Source organism: Suncus etruscus, chromosome 8 (genome assembly GCF_024139225.1).
Source record: "Suncus etruscus isolate mSunEtr1 chromosome 8, mSunEtr1.pri.cur, whole genome shotgun sequence".
Lineage (NCBI taxonomy): Eukaryota > Metazoa > Chordata > Mammalia > Eulipotyphla > Soricidae > Suncus > Suncus etruscus.
The window spans coordinates 61,422,155-61,441,571 of record NC_064855.1 but is presented as its reverse complement, the minus strand read 5'-3'; the positions used below and the strand labels follow the sequence as shown (position 1 = coordinate 61,441,571).

Below are 19,417 nucleotides of genomic sequence, written 5' to 3'. Positions count from 1 at the left end.
AAATTGGTTTTCTGGACCATTTTATTTTATTGTCTGGCCCCCTAGTTTTTGTGTTTTTGTTTTTTTGTTTTGTTGTTTTGTTTTGTTTTTTTGTGGTTTTTGGGTCACACCCGGCAGTGCTCAGGGGTTATTCCTGGCTCCAGGCTCAGAAATTGGTCCTGGCAGGCACGGGGGACCATATGGGACGCGGGGTTCAAACCGATGACTTCCTGCATGAAAGGCAAATGTCTTACCTCCATGCTATCTCTCCGGCCCCTAGTTTTTGTTTTATTCAAATTTTTTTGTGAATTAAGTTATTTTGTGGGGTTTTTTTTTGTTTTTTGGGCCACACCCATTTTGATGCTCAGGGTTTACTCCTGGCTAAGTGCTCAGAAATTGTCCCTGGCTTGGGGGCACCATATGGGATGCCGGGGATCGAACCGCGGTCCTTCCTTGGCTAGCGCTTGCAGACACCTTACTTCTAGCGCCACCTTGCCGGCCCCTAATTAAGTTATTTTTTTAATAGAAACTGACTTTAGAAAGATGTGAGAGGAGTAAAAGAGGGGCACTATGTTCAGGAGAGAACACAATCAGCACAGACACAGAGATAAGCAAGTGAAATATATGTTTAAGGGGGAATTCAGGCTTGAAGAGCAAGCCTAAAATTTTATTTTAGACACTTTGATTTACAATATTGATTATAATAGAGTTTCCTGCATAAAATCCATTTTAGTACCACATACTCCCCAAAGTGTCAGCTTTCTTCCACCATGCCCCAGTGTACCCCTTTACATTCTCGCCAATCCTATCCTCAACCCACCCTCTGATAGATATGCTTTCTATTGAAGACCAGTTCTCTGTTTATTTTGCCTGTGAGGGTGTGTTGTTTCTTTGCGATGTTACTTTATATACTACATATGAGTAAGATAATTAAAAATCTGTCCCTCTCTTTCTAACTTTACTCAACATGATACTCCCAGATTCATTCATGTAACAGCAAATTGCATGATTTCATTTTTTCTTAATAGCTAAGCAGATTTCCATTTATATATGTATATATATATATACACACCACAGTTTCTTCATCCAATCTTCTGTTCTCGGTCACTTGTGCTGTTTCCAGATTTTGACTATTGTGAATAGTGCTTCAGTGAACATAGGAATGCAAATGTCTTTTCTGAAGAGTTTTTGGGCCCTTGGGGTAAATGCCAAGAAGTGGAATTACTGGGTCTTATGGAAGATCAATTTCTGGTTTTTTGAGAAGTATCCATATTGTTTTCTCAAAAGGTTGAACATCTTGGACATACTTTTTGTTTTGAGTGTCAGGATAAAACTACTAAATTTATTTATTGACATTTTAATGTTCTTAGTGAGTTGTGCAAATTACATTTCCTTAAAAATAGATTTCTTGGTACCACAATTTCTGACATCCCTCTCTCAACAATCTACTGGACAAAACTGGCTTGAACTCTATCCCTCACTGCCACTTGATTGGCTAGCTCTGTACCCTTGAGCAAGTTCATCCCACCTTTAGTTTTATTTGAGAAAAATAAAACCCTCATCTGTGGGAGGCAGAAAATAATCCGTTTTACAGAGTTGTGAGGATTGGAAAGAAGGTACACGAAGAGGTGCACATATTCACCACACACAATAAATCAGCAAGAAGTGGCAGTGTCTGCCTGTTGACCCAATGCATCTCCATGCTGCTGAGCCTCTTTTCACTCTACCATCAGTGGTTCCCAAGTGGCACAAAGCCACTAAAACATCAGGATCTGAACGTTTTAGCATAATATTTAAGCAGTATACGTTTTTCTATAATATTTAGTCCTGTCAGATCAGAATTATGAGGAGGTAGGAGGGAAAAGGAAGTTATTTTTAGCCTTATTTAATTTTAAATATTTAAATGTTTTTACTTTACTTTTATTTTTTTTTCAGTTTTTTCCTTTGTCAGGTGGGGAGGTAGACTTCTAGCTAGTATTTGTTTTATCCTCTCTTGCTTATGTGAACTAATAAAAAGTTATATTTATATATTAGATATGTATGTTATATTTTCAGCTTTATGCATGTACCTATTTATTTAATCATATCTTGTATATAATACATATGTAAGCATAACACTATGCATATGTTATTGAGAGAGCACACCATTTATTGGTTGTTTCCATTATAAGCACATACTCAAGGAGGTTTTTTTGTTTGTTTGTTTTTTGTTTTGTTTGTTTTGGGGTCGCACCCGGCAGTGCTCAGGGGCCACTCCTGACTGCTCAGAAATCGGTCCTGGCAGGCTCAGGGACCATATGGGATGCCGGGATTTGAACCATCATCCTTCTGCATGCAAGGCAAATGTCCTACCTCCACGCTGTCTCTCCAGCCCAGTTTTTTTATTTTTTGTTTTATTTTTGTTTCTATTTTCTTTAGCCATTTCAAATGGAGTTCTGTTTGTTTACATTATTTTTTGGGGCAACACCTGGCAGTGCTTAGGGCTAACTTGTGGCTCTAGGCTCAGGGTTATATGTGGTGTTAGAGCTTGTGTCCTAGTCAGCTGTGTAAGACAAGTAAGTATCATCCATGCCTCTTGTTAGCTGGTACTGCTTAGGAAATTGCTGTTGCTACTCAGGAGTTGAGGAGAAGAGATGTTTGAAAACTGGGCATCCCAAATATCCACTTAGAAAAATATTAGGGTCCCCAGTAGAGGTGTGAGCATATTCAGGGGTCCCCTGATGAAAGATCAAGTTTGCAATTTGGCCTAAGAGAGACCAGGAATGTATCCCTATAGAGGATTTTTATGTTTTAATAGTCTAGTCTCCACAACTTGGGAGGGCAAGGTGTAGGGTGAGGGGTCCCCTTTTGGGGCCAAAGAAATGTGATACAAGGGATAAGGGCATGTGGGCATGTTCCCCAATTCTTCCAGGAGTGGCCCCTGAGCACAGAACCAACAGTAAGCACTGAGCACAGCTGGCTGTAAACCACATCCCACACATGCTTTAAATACACACATGCTTTAAATATTTTGCCTTTTATTTAAAAAGAAGCAAATGGGTTTTTACCATTGCTGCTGCCTTTTCTCTAGGAGTATTTATTGTGTATAGGCTTATAGGAAAATTTAATTAAATATGTATTAAAATTTAAGAATTTCTTTTGGAAAACTTTTTCTAAATTCTTGTTTTTTTTTTTTAATTAAATTCTGCATGGTGCCTCAAAAGGATATTTAGCATCTAAGCATCTAAGAAGGGATTAGGTGAGGCATGTTTTCTTTCAGCATTAAGGTGAATTAAGGATATAATTGAGGTGTGAGTTGAAGACAGTCAAATGTTTCTGTGTTTGTGCAGCTTTCTGAGTTTGTATCTGTAATAAGATAGAACTACTTGTACTCAACTCTGAAAGGATGCATTGTGCTCCCTGCACAACACCTCACAGCCTATTAACCCAAGAGCAAAGCAAGTTTGAGGTGACTGTTAAATGTCACTCATGTTCCTCCCAATGTCTTAGGCACCATAGTTAAGTGGGAACACTGGTGGAGGGCAGTTGGCACCGATGGTAGGATTGATGCCGAGCATTATATGCCTAAAACTCAACTGTGAATGACTTTGGAAAAGTCATTTTACAAAACTTTTTAAAGTTGTTTACTGAAACAACTTGAAGAAATAAAATAAAAATGGTTAGAAATTTTTAAATTAAAAATCTATTTGTTTATAAGAGATAGGTCGAAATTTAGAATTCTTTTCCCAGAAACAATGACTTTTTTAAAAGCCTATTGTAAATTTTGACTTTTTCATTTTATCAAAATACAACATAGGGGCAGTGTTTTCAAATATATACTGTAGGGGTCATAATGCACGTGACCGACCCAGGTTCAGTCCTCAGCATCTCATAGGGTCCACTGAGCCTGCCAGGGAGTGATTTCTAAGTGCAGAGCCAGAGTTAGCCCTTGAGGGCCAGCAGGTATGGCCCTAAAAACAAACAAGCAAATAAACCAATTTATATATGTGTGTGTATGCATACATACTGTAAGCTTATATCTTAGCCGCCACGTTTCACTAAATTCCTTTTACCACATCAGTCTACCAGTGAGAGAAAATTCACATGCTGTGGGGTTTTTCCTTGTTTTGTTTGGTAGGCACACCTGGTATTACTCAGGGGTTACTATGGACTCTGCACTCATGCATTACTCTTGGCAGTACTCGGATCATATGGGATGCCAGGGGACAAACCAAGATCAACTAGATGTAAGGCAAGTGTGCCTTACCTGCTGTACTATCTCTCTATCCCCAAATATGATTTTTCAATTTTTCTTTCTTTTTTTTTTTTTTTTTTGCACCATGCCCAGCCTTGCTCAGGGCAAACTCCAGGTTCTGCACTCAAGAGTTATTCTGGCAGTGCTACAGAAACAAACAGGATGCCAGGGAAATAACACAACAGGGGCTGTTACATGTAACACAAGAAAAGCACCCAAGGCTGGAGCAATAGCACAGCAAGTAGGGCATTTGCTTTGCATGTGGCCGACCCAGGTTCAATCCCCAGCATCCCACATGGTCCCCAGGAAATGATTTCTGATTCTACAGAATCAGGAGTAATGCCTGAGCACCATCAGGTGGGGTCCAAAAACCAAAAAAGGAAAAAGAAGAAAAGTACCCTACCTGCTATTCTGTCTCTCCAGCCCCAAATGTTTTAACTTAAGGAAATTATTTTGTGACATAGATGAAAACACAGTGCTGAAACTTTAATAGGAAAGGGTAGATTCATAAATAAGTATTTATTACATATAATAACTTTCTTTCATTTGTTTGTTCTTTTTCTAGGACTTATTAACCAGACACAAAGTGTTGGTAGCAGACTTCTTAGAACAAAATTATGACACTGTAAGTAGAAATCATTCAAACTTTACTTCATTTTTCATTATCTCCTGTCCCTCCTCCTTTTTAGATCTTGAGCACTCCCGTCAGTGCTCATTGATTACTCCAAATGAGTTTGGGATTATATGGGACTTAGGGGATCGAATTCCGGTCAGGCACTTATAAAACAAATGCCTTGCCTGCTGTACTATCTCTCCAGTCCCCACTTACTCCCATCTGTGATCCAGAGTGAAAACCAACTATATGTAATCATACACCAAATTTTTCTACTTTCTAGAAGCAAGGTCACTTGGGAACATTATGGAAAATTGCAGACTGCAGGCAGTTTAAAGCATTCTCTTTACATTTTTTTCCTCTGGAGCTCTAGTTAACAGCAAATACCTGCTCACTTTGATTTAAGAGCATCCCTGTGATGCTCAACTCTAATAGACTTTGAGAGTCATTTCAGGGAAAAAGACATTTGCCTTTTCTAAATTACTTTCACTGGTTGATAATTGTTTTATTTACTAGTACATATACTAGTAGATATACCAGATATTTCCTACTCCTTACTTTAATGATAAACCTGATCATCTTTTCAAAGTTTGCCTAAAGTGTTTCCCCTTTGGAAGTTTTCTGAAAACTCTCAGCCCTCCCTGAACTCTCTTCTCTTCTCATCTTACCCCACTGTTATCCACTGTTCTCTGACATAACCAACATAACCAACAGTTATGTTAGTTGTCCTACCAACTACCAGTTAAGGTCTGGCCTTACATATAGAAATACTCACTAACTGCTTACTGAAGTTGAAACAAAGGTTGAAGTACAGATACCACCACAAGATTATATGGACTTAACTAACATTCTGTCAGATGCCCATTCTCCACACTCATAACAATGACTTTATGAACAAAACTGTAAGAAAACTGTTGTGGTAAGTGCCCTCTTATGGAACACTTTTTCAACTTTCTCTCAGAACCCAAAGTTTAAACATGCAAAGCAGATATTATAGGTGCATTTCTTCCTTGAAATCTTTAAAAACACATGTATATTTTTTATAGTTTGCTTTTGAATCACTGCTAGTTTGTACCTGTTTAAATGAATGATCATGTGAGACCAGAGGGCTAGTACGGGGATAAGACACTTGTCTTGCACACTGCTGACCTATCTTAGATCCCTGGCACCACAAATAATCCCTGAGCACTGCCAGGTATAATCCAACCATCCCAAACCCTCAATTGAGTTATCTTATAATTCATGTAATAGATGAGTTAGTAGTTGGAAGTTGTGGGTGAAAAAAAAATAGATGAGTTAGTAAATGTTTCTTTCAAAATGATTGGTTAGAAAGACTTCTCTTTTTATTTTTCATTTTATTTCCCATTTTTTAGAACTAAAAATAAAAAATATTTCCCTGATGTCACTTAAACATGGTATCCTCCCAGCGTTTTTATTTATAAATGATACTGTTACAAGGGGGAAATGTTACCATGTCAGCTTAGGGTTATGTATAGTGAGAATTCACTTATGAAACAAGAGAGTGGGGCTGTAGAGATACAATATAGTGGGTAGGGCACTTGCCTTGCATGTGATTGACCTGGATTTGATCCCCAGAATCCCATATGGTCCACCAGGAAGAACTGCGTGCAGAGAGCTAAGAATAAGCCCTGTGAACTGCTGGGTGTGTTCAAGATTAAAAAGAGAAATAAGAAAGAGAGCAAAGCAGACGTAATGCAAAGGCCTCATTACTGGGTATACAAGCTGATGTTTCTTTTCTTTTCATTAGATTTTTGAAGACTATGAGAAATTGCTTCAATCCGAGAATTATGTGACTAAGAGACAATCTTTAAAGGTATATTAAATTTCTTTTTTAAAATATTTTATTGAAACCATTGTGATTTACAAAGTTCTTCATAATTGGGTTTCAGACATAACAATGTTTCAGGACCAATCCCACCACCAGTGTCAACGTCCCCTCCACCAATGTTCCCAGAGTGCATCCCATGCCACCACCCTTGGCCCAGGCTGCCAGCATAGCAGACCTATTTTAAGTTTTGATCGTTAAAGTTTGGGTCTCATGATATCTTTATTGACTTTGGCTTGGATATTTAATTCGGTCCTTTTTTAACAACACCAATGCACCTGAGACTACTCAGCTTCTGGCCCTCAATATTTCCTATTTGTGTTTCTCCTCCACCACACAATTTCTTTCCTCTTTTCGCTATACCCTGGGGCCAAGAGTGTTTGAGACAACTCCCATTTAAACCATTGCATTTCTTCATACAGTTATTCTAAATACCACATAGAAGTAATATTCTCTATTTATCCTTTGTCTGCTAACTTCATTTTACTTGATATCTACCAGTTACAGATTTGCCTTAAAAAGTATCAGTAGGGGCTGGAGAGATAGCATGGAGGTAAGGCGTTTGCCTTTCATGCAGGAGGTCATCAGTTCGAATCCCAGCGCCTCATATGGTCCCCCGTGCCTGCCAGGAGCAATTTCTGAGCCTGGAGCCAGGAATAACCCCTGAGCACTGCCGGGTGCGACCCAAAAACCACAAAAAAAAAAAAAAAAAAAGTATCAGTAGACATTTTGTTAGTGAATTATTTTTCTATTAGAGGGGAAAAAAATTTGTCCTCTATCCTTTGTGTGTGTGTGTGTGTGTGTGAGAGAGAGAGAGAGAGAGAGAGAGACTGGTGAAGTATGTTTTTGATGCTCTGTATGTATATTTCAGGTACTTTTGGAATTAACAAAATTAATTACAAGCACATGCTAAATGTATGATTGTGCTTGATGATCAAATCACATTTGTGGTGTGAGTCTCTTTGTAAAAAAATGCCTGTGAAAATGATGGATTTCAGCAGAGTAGGGGCCCCTTACATGTGAATGGCCTTCCTGTCCTTAGTTAAAAGGGGCCTTAGAAGAGCCATTTTACCAAAAGGAAATGGCACACCTCTAGGAGAGTAAGGCATTGGTGATGGCTGCATTTCTGCCCTTCACTTCCTCTTAGATGTCTATAAGAATATCTTTGATTATAGTAATTCATTGTTTATTAGTTTTTTGGGGTTTTTTTTGGTCAAGCAAGATATATGATATTTGTGCATACTAATCTTATATTCTTGTTTTTACATGTTGTCATGATAATACTCATAGAACAGTGCATTCATTTCTCAATCATAGATTTGGTTTTAAGCTAAAAAATAGCAATCATGGGACTAGAGTGATAGCACAGAGGGTATGGAATTTGCAGTGTATGCAGCTGACCATATAGTTCCCTGAGCCTGCCAGGAGCAATTTCTGAACACAAAGCAAGGAGTGCCCTTTGAGTGCCGCTGGATATGGCCCAAAACCAAACAAACAAAATAGCACTGTGTCACATTTTTGTCAATTTACTTTTGTCAATGTGATATATATTTTTGGTTTTTGGGTCACACCCAGCAGCGCTCAGGGGTTACTCCTGGCTCTATGCTCAGAAATTGCTCCTGGCAGGCTCGGGGGACCATATGGGATGCCGGGATTTGAAACGCCTTACCTCCATGCTATCTCTCCAGCCCCTGTCAATGTGATTTTTACATCTGCTTTTTCCATGTCCTGCTCCAATTTTGCCCTCTAAAGGATACAGGCCAGACTGCTCTTTTCATCCAGTCACTCAGCGCTCTTTATTAAATATCCCCCAGTCCGGAAGACCATATGAAGGCCATTGCTGTAGGAAAAGTGTGACTGGACTTAACAGTTTATTTCTTAGAAGCTTGGCATTAAATCAACAGCAAGAATGATTATAATTCAAAAGAAACAGTAGAAATTGGAGGCTTTGGAGGAAGCTCTAGTCAATTTCATTAATGTGCCAAGTTTAAAAAATATGTATTTTAGGGGACCAGAGAGATAGCACAGTGGTAGGGCACTTGTCTTGCATCCTGCTGACCCAGGCATCCCATATCTTATATCCAAGCCTGCCTGCCAGGAGTGATTTCTGAGCGTAAAGCCAGAAATCACAAAGCGCAAAGCCAGTAACCTGAGCGCTGCCAGGTGTGGACCCAAAGCAAAACAAAATAAAATAAAAATAAAAATAATATATTTACTGTTTATTATGAAACATGTATTATAAAATTTAAAATAATACAAATTGTTTCTGTTTACTTAGTAGAGCATATATTTATAATATTTTGGATCATAATGAAATGTAGTTCTTGTCAGTACTATTTATAAAGACAAATATTTAATGGCTAAAAGTCTCAGTGTAGTCAAATGGCTTAATATAATTCCTTGTTTCAGAGAAGTAGGAGGAATGTATCAGCAGAGTGATAGATTGAGTGCTGTTATTAAGTGGGTAGGCAGCCCCATGTATAAAAATGGAAAAGACTTACTCTGAACTCAGTAAATATCACTTTAACAAATATTTGTTGAATGTGTACAAAAGGATGAGTTTAATGAAATCTTTGTTGCTAAATAACCTTTTATATGTGTATGTTATATATGAACATATGATGTTTGATTATTTTATATAGTTATTTATATGTTAAATATATATATAAGCTATATATATTTTTTCATGTACTGCTCCAACTTAGCCCTCTACATGATACAGGCCAGACTGCTCTTTTCACCCTGTCAGTCAACACTCTTTATTAAATGTCCCTGTGTCTGGAAGCCCAGATGAAGGTTATCTCTGTAGGAAAAGTGAGCATAGATGCACTAGTTAGATTGGGAGAAAAAGACAAACTGATCTCAGATGGATCCTTGCTGCTCAGGAATACATCTGAGCACAGCCAGGTGTGACCCCAAAAACAAGCCGGAAAAAAAAAAACAACTAACACCCACTTGTAGTTATCATTTTGTTATCTCATATTTTTTACATTCTAGGAACCTTAAGAGTACAAGTTAGGGCCCGGAGAGATGGCACAGCGGCGTTTGCTTTGCAAGCAACCGATCCAGGACCAAAGGTGGTTGGTTCGAATCCCGGTGTCCCATATGGTCCCCCGTGCCTGCCAGGAGCTATTTCTGAGCAGACAGCCAGGAGTAACCCCTGAGCACTGCCGGGTGTGGCCCAGAAACCAAAAAAAAAAAAAAAGTACAAGTTAGAGGCTTTGTACTACTTTGTATAACCTAACTCTTTATCTCCCACCACTGTGCTCCCCACAGCCCCCCTTCCTTTATTTATTTATTTTATTTTTTTGGTTTTTGGGTTATACCCGGCAGTGCTCATGGGTTACTCCTGGCTCTGTGGTCAGAAATCACTCCTGGCAGAGTCGGGGGACCATATGGGATGCTAGGAATCAAATCCAGGTCCATCCCAGGTGAACAATGTGCAAGGCAAACACCCCAGTGCCCTTTTCTTTAAATTAAAAGACATTTAAAAAAAGAGACAGTATATCCCAGCTTCTGACTGTTGTAGCTTTAGGAAATGCTACCACTATCATGAGAAGGGCTCATGGACTAGAGCGACAATACATCAGCCATGCTTCTGTAGAAATTTCAACTTCTCTGACTTGGATCTTTTTATTTTGCTTTGAAATATCCTACTCTGAGGGCCAAAGAGATAGCATGGAGGTAGGGCATTTGCCTTGCATGCAGAAGGACGGTGTTTCGAATCCTGGCATCCCAAATGGTCCCCTGAGCCTGCAAGGAGCGATTTCTGAGTGTAGAGCCAGGAGGAACCCCTGAGCGCTGCAGGGTGTGACCCTCCACCACCCCCAAAAGAAAAAAGAAATATCCTACTTTGTTCAAAGCACTATATTATTTATTTAATGCTATAGAGGTGGGTTCTTAAATACTTATTTCTCATACATGGAGGCTGGGAAATTGAAGATGAAGGTATCAACTGAAAAAGTTCTATAGGGCCTCTCTTGTGAAGGCACTGCTTCCATTTATGAGGAAATACCTCCCACTGCAGGTCAGGATATCAATGGGAAAATTTTGCAGAGGCACAGACTTTCATTTCATGACCTGAAATAATGCTGCTTTGGAGAAAGCTATTCATTTATTAGCTGAAATGTTTTGCTTTACTGTTTTATAAAAAATTATTTTTATAACTATAGGTCAGGTTTTATAATATATGAGCAAAGCTATTTTTTCTAGTAAGCTACATGAATACATATATTCAGTAAGGGACATGGCTGTGGTCAGTTATGTTTTTGTTTTGTGTTAGTGACATTGCTTGGGATCATTGATGATGAGAGGGAGGTCACAGTTGTGATGGTGATCACCCCTAGCTGTGCTGGAGGTTAATACTCAGGACCTTACATTTCCCAAGGCATGTTCCCAGAGCCACTGAGCCCCATCCTACTCTAACTTTTTCTTATACCATTATGCTAGAAAGCCATTTCCTCCAAGAGAGGGAATCAAGAAAATGTAAGCAATAAAAATAAATTCACTTTCTGGCTAGCTATTTCAGCAGTATCTGTTCTTAAAACTAACAGCACTCAAAAATGCATTAAGTTCTGTATTATACAAAAAGGTTAAAGCTTAAAATAACTTCATTGGGGCCAAGGATGTGGCTTAAAAAGCAGGGTCATGCTCTGTAATTGGAAACCACAGGTTTGATCCCAGGTACTGCAAGGACCCCTGAGTACCACTGGATATGGCCCCCAAACCCAAGGAGTAACACTTCTTTTTATGCCTGTGCAGTGACATGTCCACTTACAGTTCTGAGAGAAATGAGGTGTATTTTGTACAAAACTCCCTGATGATTTATAACCATGCTGTGTGTGTTTCCTTGCAGCTGCTTGGGGAACTGATCCTGGACCGCCATAACTTTGCCATAATGACAAAGTACATCAGCAAACCAGAGAACCTCAAGCTGATGATGAACCTCCTTCGAGACAAAAGTCCTAACATTCAGTTTGAAGCCTTCCATGTCTTTAAGGTAAAAACCCAAGAGATAATATTGCAGACATAATATTGTTGGGTTTCTGTGATCCAGTTTCAAATGGCAAATTCCTCACTTTTACTCTCCTGTGGACTTGAGACAATTAAGACAGGCAGGCATTTTGTTTTGTATGGCTTTGATGAAATTTTAGAGTCTGTTTAATGAATGCCCATTTGTTAAATGTTTGCTAACTGGTCCCTATCTCTAAATATTTTCCTGAGAAAACAAATGGATGCTGTTTCCCAAGAGGCTGAAACAGGGGTTGATCTTATGCCTTGATGTCATGTGTCAGGATTTAAATGGATTGCTTTCTGCCCCTCACTCTCTCCAAATGTTCAACAAAACCCTGAAGAAATGGTATTCAAGTTCATTACTTGTTTAGAGTGGGGAAGGAAATGAGGGATGGCTCCAAAAGCCACAAACAGAGGGCCTGCCAACTCACTTCTGGTGATACTCAGCCAACTGGTTCAACACGAAGGCTCAAGAATGTGGAGCTGTGTTGGTGCCGGGGACACCAGGCCAATCTTCAGTGCCCAGCGGCCTCTGGCCAAACACCTGGTAGCACTCATGCAGTTTCCAGGGCTAAACACACAGATGCTCAATATTTGGGTTGGGGCTTCAGGCCTTATGAGAGATGAATTCAGGAACCAAATATGTTCAAGACAAACACCTTATACCCTGGCTATATCTCTGGCTCAAGATATGCAGTTCTTAAAAGTACTTGCTTAAATTTTAAAACTCTATGCACAGATTTATTTATATGTAATTATAGTATAAAAACTTGCTGAAGAATGCTAGATATCAAATTCAAAATAGGAGCCACCTCAGAAGATTAGTAAAGAGAATGATTTCATAATGTGTCCTGTAGTCTTTAATTATAAATTATATATTTCATCTGTTGTGTTGAAAATTTGAAAAAGTCTAGGAAGATGTTAAATTTTGATGGGACATGATGCCTAATATATATTCCCTGTTCTGCTCTTTGTGTTAAAATTATTTCATAAGAAATGAGCAAAATGGGGCTGGAGACATAGCATGGAGGTAGTGTGTTTGCCTTGCATGTAGAAGGACGATGGTTCGAATCCTGGCATCCCATATGGTCCCCCGAGCCTGCCAGGAGCAATTTCTGAGTGTAGAGCCAGGAGTAACCCCTGAGCGCTGCTGGTTGTGACCCAAAAACCAAAACAAACAAACAAAAATGAGCAAAATGGGATAAAAGTACAGTTGTGGGTATGGGAAATTCCCCCAAAGTCTGGGCATGCTCCAGATCCTTCTGCTTGGTTAATTATAGAGGATTGTAATATGTTGACAATTAGTTTCTTTAAAAAGAAGGAAGCAGTGGATGGCAAGCTAGAAATAGTATACTTCATTCTCTGAAAGGGACAGAATTTTAATCACTTAATTTGACAGAGGAGGCATATTTAAAAATAACCCACTGAGGAGTGGGAAGAAAAAAATAATCCACTGCTTATTTACTTGTATGTGTATGGTCTGAGCTTCCTCTGTACCCTAGCTCCTTTCTTTCTGAGGAATGAACCGAGTACTTGACTCGCAACAAATATTTTGTTATTTGGAAAAAGTGACTGCCAAGTTCTAGAGTTGTATTCAGTTTTTTAAGTTTTCTCAGGCTGGTGCGATAGTACAGTGGGTAACTTGTCTTGCATGTGTCTGGCCAAGGTTCATCCTCAACATTCCATATGGCTTCTAAGCACTACCAGGAAGAATTCCTGAGTGCAGAGCTAGGAGTAACCCAAGTGCCGCTAGTGTGGCCCCAACACCCCAAATATATATACATATATATTTTTTTCATCAACTACTTTTAAATACTGAAAATGTTAATATGCATTTATTTTATCTCATTGTACCTACTTTTTAGTTCTTTGCTTTGGGGATGCACATGGCAGTGCTTGTGGCCATCAAGTTGAATTGCTGCAAGTAGTGATCCGGGGCACCCAGGTTTCCCAGCCCTTTGAGTTATCTTTCCAATCCCTGCACCAGTTCTGTTTATATAACAATGTGGCAGAGGACAAAAAGAAAATCTATAACTCAGACTTCTTTTCTACTTACTAAGATAGTGTGTATTTAAAATTTTGCCTTTAAAATCAATTCCATATGTTTATAGGAAAGTTTGCAATAGGTATTAGCAAAAATAATTAGCAATGTCATTATAAAAATATATAACTTTAGGTCAGAATGATAGTATAGTTGGTAGGACATTTGCCATGAAATCATCTAGCCCAGGTGGTTCAATCCCTGACATTCTATATGGACTCCAAGTACCACCAGGAGTAATTTCTTAGTGCAGAGCCAGGAGTAGCCTCTGAGCATTGCTGGGTATGACCGGAAAACAAAACTGTGTGTGTGTGTGTGTGTGTGTGTGTGTATGAACGCCAAGCAATATTAAATAAATTATTCATACCTGCCAATGGGCAGACTTTGGGGAGGTTGGGAAACTGGTAACAGTGATGGAGGGGAGGGAATGTTACATTGGTGGTGGTATTGGTATTACCACTTTGCTGCTGAATATTTTCAGTTAAAAATATTGGAGGGGAACACAGTAATAGCGCAGTGGGTATGGCATTTGCCTTGCATGCGGCCAACCTGGGTTTAATTCCTGACATCCCGTATGCTCCCCAAGGTGCTTTCTGAGAGCAGAGCCAGGAGTAATCTCTGAGTGCCACTGGGTATGGCCAGGTAGTCCAGGATTTATAAATTTGAAACAAATTTGGTGGCTTGCAGGTTTTATAACTTTAAATCTTAAAGTTAAGGAGATGGTTTAGGTTAGGTCAGATGGTTTAGGGTGTGGTATTGGGCTACTGTAGTTTATTCAGAAAGGAGAATCTGTCTCCTATCTCTCCCTTACCTCCACCTTCCTGAGAATGCTAGAGTGCTATCAGCCTGGACTGGAATACCTGGGAAGTATGGCCATTATTTTCTTTTTTGTACCCTTATATTTTCTTCTAAAAGTTTCATTGGCTGTTTTCTTTTTTTGGCAGCAGTGAGTGGGGAGGGGTGCTAGGGATCAAAACAAGGTCAGTTGCATGCGAGGCAAGCATCCTACCTATTGCATTATCACTCCAGCCCTAGTTTCATTAGCCTTTATATTTAAATATATGGTTGGCATTGCCTATTAAGCCTAATTTCTATATGGGGTATCAAGGGGGTTCTCCTAAATGTGCTCAGGAAGCCTAGAGACCCTCTCAGAAATTCTCAACCTGGCCAGTGGTTCAAAGCAAGGGACCAGAGATTTGGTGCTTGAGAACCCTGCAGTTCTGGAGTAGCCCAGGCCACTGCTGCATTGCTCAGGGGTCTTTGGGGCTTCTGCCAGTAAGATTTGGGGGACCCGGTGGTGCAGGGGATTAAACTAGGGATAGCTGTATGCAAGACAAGTACCATAACCCTTGGCTATCTCTCAGCCCCAAATCTTATTTTAATGGTGTCATACCCATTTGTCCCATGTTGGTTGCTTTTTTTATCATGAAAATGTATTACATATTTTGTACATAATTTGAAATTGTCATGTGGTTTTCTTATTCTGTTAATATGGTATCTATTTACTAGAGTTAGTAAAAAGCAAAGTTGTCTTTAAACAACAGCAAGTTCTTTTCTTATATTTCTGGAAATTAGAATTTCAAGGTCAAAGTGTAAACAGCTTAGTTCCTATTTAGAGACTCTCAAGAGGAACCTGTTCTCTCTCTCCCAGCTTCTAGTGGTTGCCAGCATTCCTTGACTTAACAGATATAATCTCTCCCTTCATCTTCACATGGGATTTCCCTGATATAAGTCAGAGGATTCAGACCCGCCTAAACCAGTATGACCTCACCTGAATTTGATTTCCCAAATAAGATCACATTCATAAGTATTAAGAGTGAGGATTTCAACCATAATCTTTTGAAGGAAAACCATTCAACCTATCTAGTGTATGTGGTATATTATTTTGGTTGCCTTCATTATAATGAATCACTCTTGTATTTATTTCTAAAAATTTCCTCCTTGGTCATAGCATATAATCCTTTGATTGTGATCATGAACTTTTAGTTTATTCAGAACTTTGCACCTTTATTTATAAAGGATATTAGTCTGTAGTTTTCTTATTGACAGTTTGGTCTGGGTTATGCTGCTTTGTTATGACTGGTGTAGAGTGAGTTAGGAAATGTTCCCTTTTATCTTTTGAAAGAATATATTCTTTTTAAAAAGTTGTAGAACATGGGCCAAAGATAGAGTGGTTCAGGCATTTGCCTTGTATGCATCAGTGACCTAATTTGATTTCCTAGCACCACATTTGGTCTTTAGTCAGGCATGACCATGAGCATAGAATCAAGTGTATACACACACAACCCAGAAAGGCTGTGTGTATGCTTTGCATAAAGCCCCACACTCATGTTCAATGCTTGGCACCACATAGTTTTCAAGCCCACCAAGAGTGACCTCTTAGCACAGAGCCAGCAATATCCCCTGAGCAATGTGGGTGTGGCTCAAAAACAAAATAAGTAAATATATTAAATAGATGTGTTTCTTATTATATATTATACCTGACAAATGGATATTGAGGAATTACTGATTTTTCTCAATAAGAACTATAATTTGGGGCTTCTTGCTTCTTCCTAACAAAAGTGACACAAAGGGACACTGACCACAAACGTGGCCTGTGTCCCTTGTCCTACATCCTCGTTTCATTATGTTTCAGGTGTTTGTGGCCAGTCCTCACAAAACACAGCCTATTGTGGAGATTCTGCTGAAAAACCAACCCAAGCTCATTGAGTTTCTGAGCAGCTTCCAGAAAGATAGGACGGATGATGAGCAGTTCACTGATGAGAAGAACTACTTGATCAAGCAGATTCGAGACTTGAAGAAAACAGCTCCTTGAAGATCTCACCTAGTTTCTTGCTAGTCACCATCTCATTTGTTGTTTGTGCAAAAAGTGTCATTTCAAAAAGTAATTGTTGGGGGAAAGCTTTGGAGGTGCCTATTTTTCACTCCATTCATTGTTTGTGGTAGATGAAATATAAAAACATTTGAATGAAAACAAATTAACCTAGAATAATATATTCATTTTAATTAAGTCTGTGATTATGTGAAATCAGAACAAGTGTATTAAACATTGATGAAAACAGTTTTAATCCTTTACTGACTAGGTGCCAAGGCTGTGAACTTGTACACCTAAGCTCAAGGTCACCGGGAACCATCTAGAAGCCCAGATGAGGGTGTCACTGAGCCCTCAAAGAGGAAGTGGACCTCAGAGGAGAACCGGGCAAACAAGGGGATAAGTGCAAAATCGATGTTTGTTTGCACTTAGATATATTTAAGGCTCCAGTTTTCAGTCATGTTCTTGTCTCCTGCCCATCTCTTTGGGCTGTAACTGATTTCCTAGGAAATCAACACCCACCTTCTTGCCTAGCCCTTTTGTATTAATCTCTTTCCCACATTTTATTCCAGTGGATCTTCTCAGCTTGTTTTAACTCCAATGCACACACATACACACCCCCACATCAATCTGCAGCCAAGTTACCCTGGAATCAACTAAGTAGGATGAATGAACAAGGTCATAATCAGACTTTGGGGAAATAACCCATTCACTTCAGAACCTGGGACCTGGTTATAAAGCACATCACTGCTACTTCACACTAAGTGCTAGTGTTTGGAGTATTGTCATGACATAGTGGTGTTCTTGTGCTCAAATTGTGCTTTAGAGTAGGAATTATTGCATCAGGATGCCCAGCATGAATGAAATTGGGTGTCTTAAGATGGTGTAGGTCTTTAGACCACTTTAATAAATAAGAGAGCATTGCCATTGGAATAGCAAGTGATGAGAAAACATTCTCAAATGAGGGGTTTTTTTTCCTTCAATTTATTTCCTAACTACTGGCCACTCCAATTTTCCATGAAGAGAGCCTTAGTGAAAAGTTAAAAAAATCTATCAAATTTTGATCCCAAGTATTCTCTTGCATACTAGAACAATTAAAGAGTTCATTAAAAAAAAAAAAAGGGAGCCAGTGAGGTGGCGCTAGAGGTAAGGTGTCTGCCTTGCAAGCACTAGCCAAGGAAGGACCACGGTTCGATCCCCCAGCGTCCCATATGGTTCCCCCAAGCCAGGGGCAATTTCTGAGCACTTAGCTAGGAGTAACCCCTGAGCATCAAACGGGTGTGGCCGAAAAACAAAACAAAAGAGTTCATAAAAAAAAAATAGACCAAAAAATGAGTTATTTTTTTAAACAACATTAAAAACAAATGTTTTCAGACTGTGTTAAATGGAATTCTAATTTTAGATTTACACGGCATTCAAGGGGATTACTAATGGGCTTTTTTTTTTCCATGATTCTTTTTCAATCATTTGTTACCTTTTATGAGACTTCTCCCTTCTCTTTAGTTTCCTATGCAGTGTTCTTCCGATGCCCCCTTGGGGACCTACCCGGGACGTCTGGATTAGGCACCAAAAGCATCACCTGGTTTCACTCTTAGCCAGACTAAGGCTCTGCATCCTCCACCCTGTCTGTCTCCTTGAGCAGTTTGGCCACAGCGAGCCAGGAGTCGATAGCAACTCATTTGTGACCTTCATTCTTTACTCAATAAAGTCAGATTATTTTTATAACATTCCTTTACAGTTCAAGGCTCTTAAAAAATGGACCTTTCTGGTTTTTCTGCTTTACTTAGAGAGGAGAGGAAATACAGTTTAAAAAAGAAGATGCAGTGACCACCAACAATTTTCCCCAGTACTATTCAAATACACTTTTTTCATGATCAAGCAAGCCCCCCATAGTTTTTAAATTATAAAACGGTAGAAACATCTGCTTCCTGGGGCTTGATTTGGTCATCCTTTATCCTAGTTTTGTACCTGTCAACCAAAAAGTTGAGTCTGCAAGGCAGAGGAGGTAGCTGAGGTTTTGTTGTGATACTGATTTGTTGATTGTTAATGTGGGAAGTAGGGCAAGAAGCTTGCTGTCCATATATGTTTGCACAAAATTTGCTGTAAATATTGTGAGTTGAATTTTTAATAGGTCCTATTTAATATGCTATTTCAAAAGCACACATTTAAATAAAGACGGACGAAATAAAAAGGTGCCACATACTCCATGGTCGACTTTATTCCTCAACATGCCCCTCATCTGCAATCTTCTTACTGCACCAAACACAGCACTGTCCTGGGAGTTGGGGGATAGTCCCCACTCTGCTCACTCTATTCCCCAACTACGGTCCTATCATCCAAGTGCTACCTGCCAGCTATGAAGCTTTATGTCCATTATCGATCCCTTAGACCAGCTGGAGTCACTTCCATTTTATACTTGAGGAAAAAGGCTCTCTCTGATCAGTTAAACATTCCGTATCAAGTGGGGCAGATCTGTGCCCCAAAACACTTCAGTCTGAAGCCAAACTTGTATTTTTCTTCCTTTCTCCCCAAAGTTATTCACCTGGTGTATGTACCCTTTGGTGCCTCCCACAGCAGTCTGCAAGGCTCCAGGGGGTACCCTGGGAAGAAAGTGAAGCCAACAAGAGTGAGATCATAATGTTCTTGGCCGAGGCTCTTGGCTTTAGACAGGCATCACCCAAACATTAGCATTACCCCAGGAGAAAGGCCGGGTGCTCAGACAACTATCCCGTCGGCCTGCTTGTTCTTCTCCCTGCAGGCCCTGGGGGAGTAGTCTGTGCCAAGCAGGGGTGAGTCAACCAAGCCTGATGCTAGACATGCTGGCCCAGAGTCCGGGCCCATGTGCAATCTGGATAAATCACCCATACCAGAGAAGTAGC

The 19,417-nt window shown here is 39.6% G+C and overlaps 1 protein-coding gene across 1 annotated transcript in view; it reads left to right on the top strand.

The window, feature by feature from the left end:
- Nucleotides 1–18,740, top strand: part of CAB39L (calcium binding protein 39 like) — a 108,898-nt gene extending 90,158 nt beyond the window's left edge. The window contains exons 7-11 of the mRNA XM_049778834.1: nucleotides 4,779–4,838; nucleotides 6,595–6,660; nucleotides 11,528–11,671; nucleotides 16,362–17,639; nucleotides 17,844–18,740. Of these exons, the coding sequence (XP_049634791.1) occupies nucleotides 4,779–4,838; nucleotides 6,595–6,660; nucleotides 11,528–11,671; nucleotides 16,362–16,541 (450 nt within the window). The 3' untranslated portion in view covers nucleotides 16,542–17,639; nucleotides 17,844–18,740. The remainder of the gene's footprint in view (nucleotides 1–4,778; nucleotides 4,839–6,594; nucleotides 6,661–11,527; nucleotides 11,672–16,361; nucleotides 17,640–17,843) is intronic.
- Nucleotides 18,741–19,417: the final 677 nt, after the last annotated feature.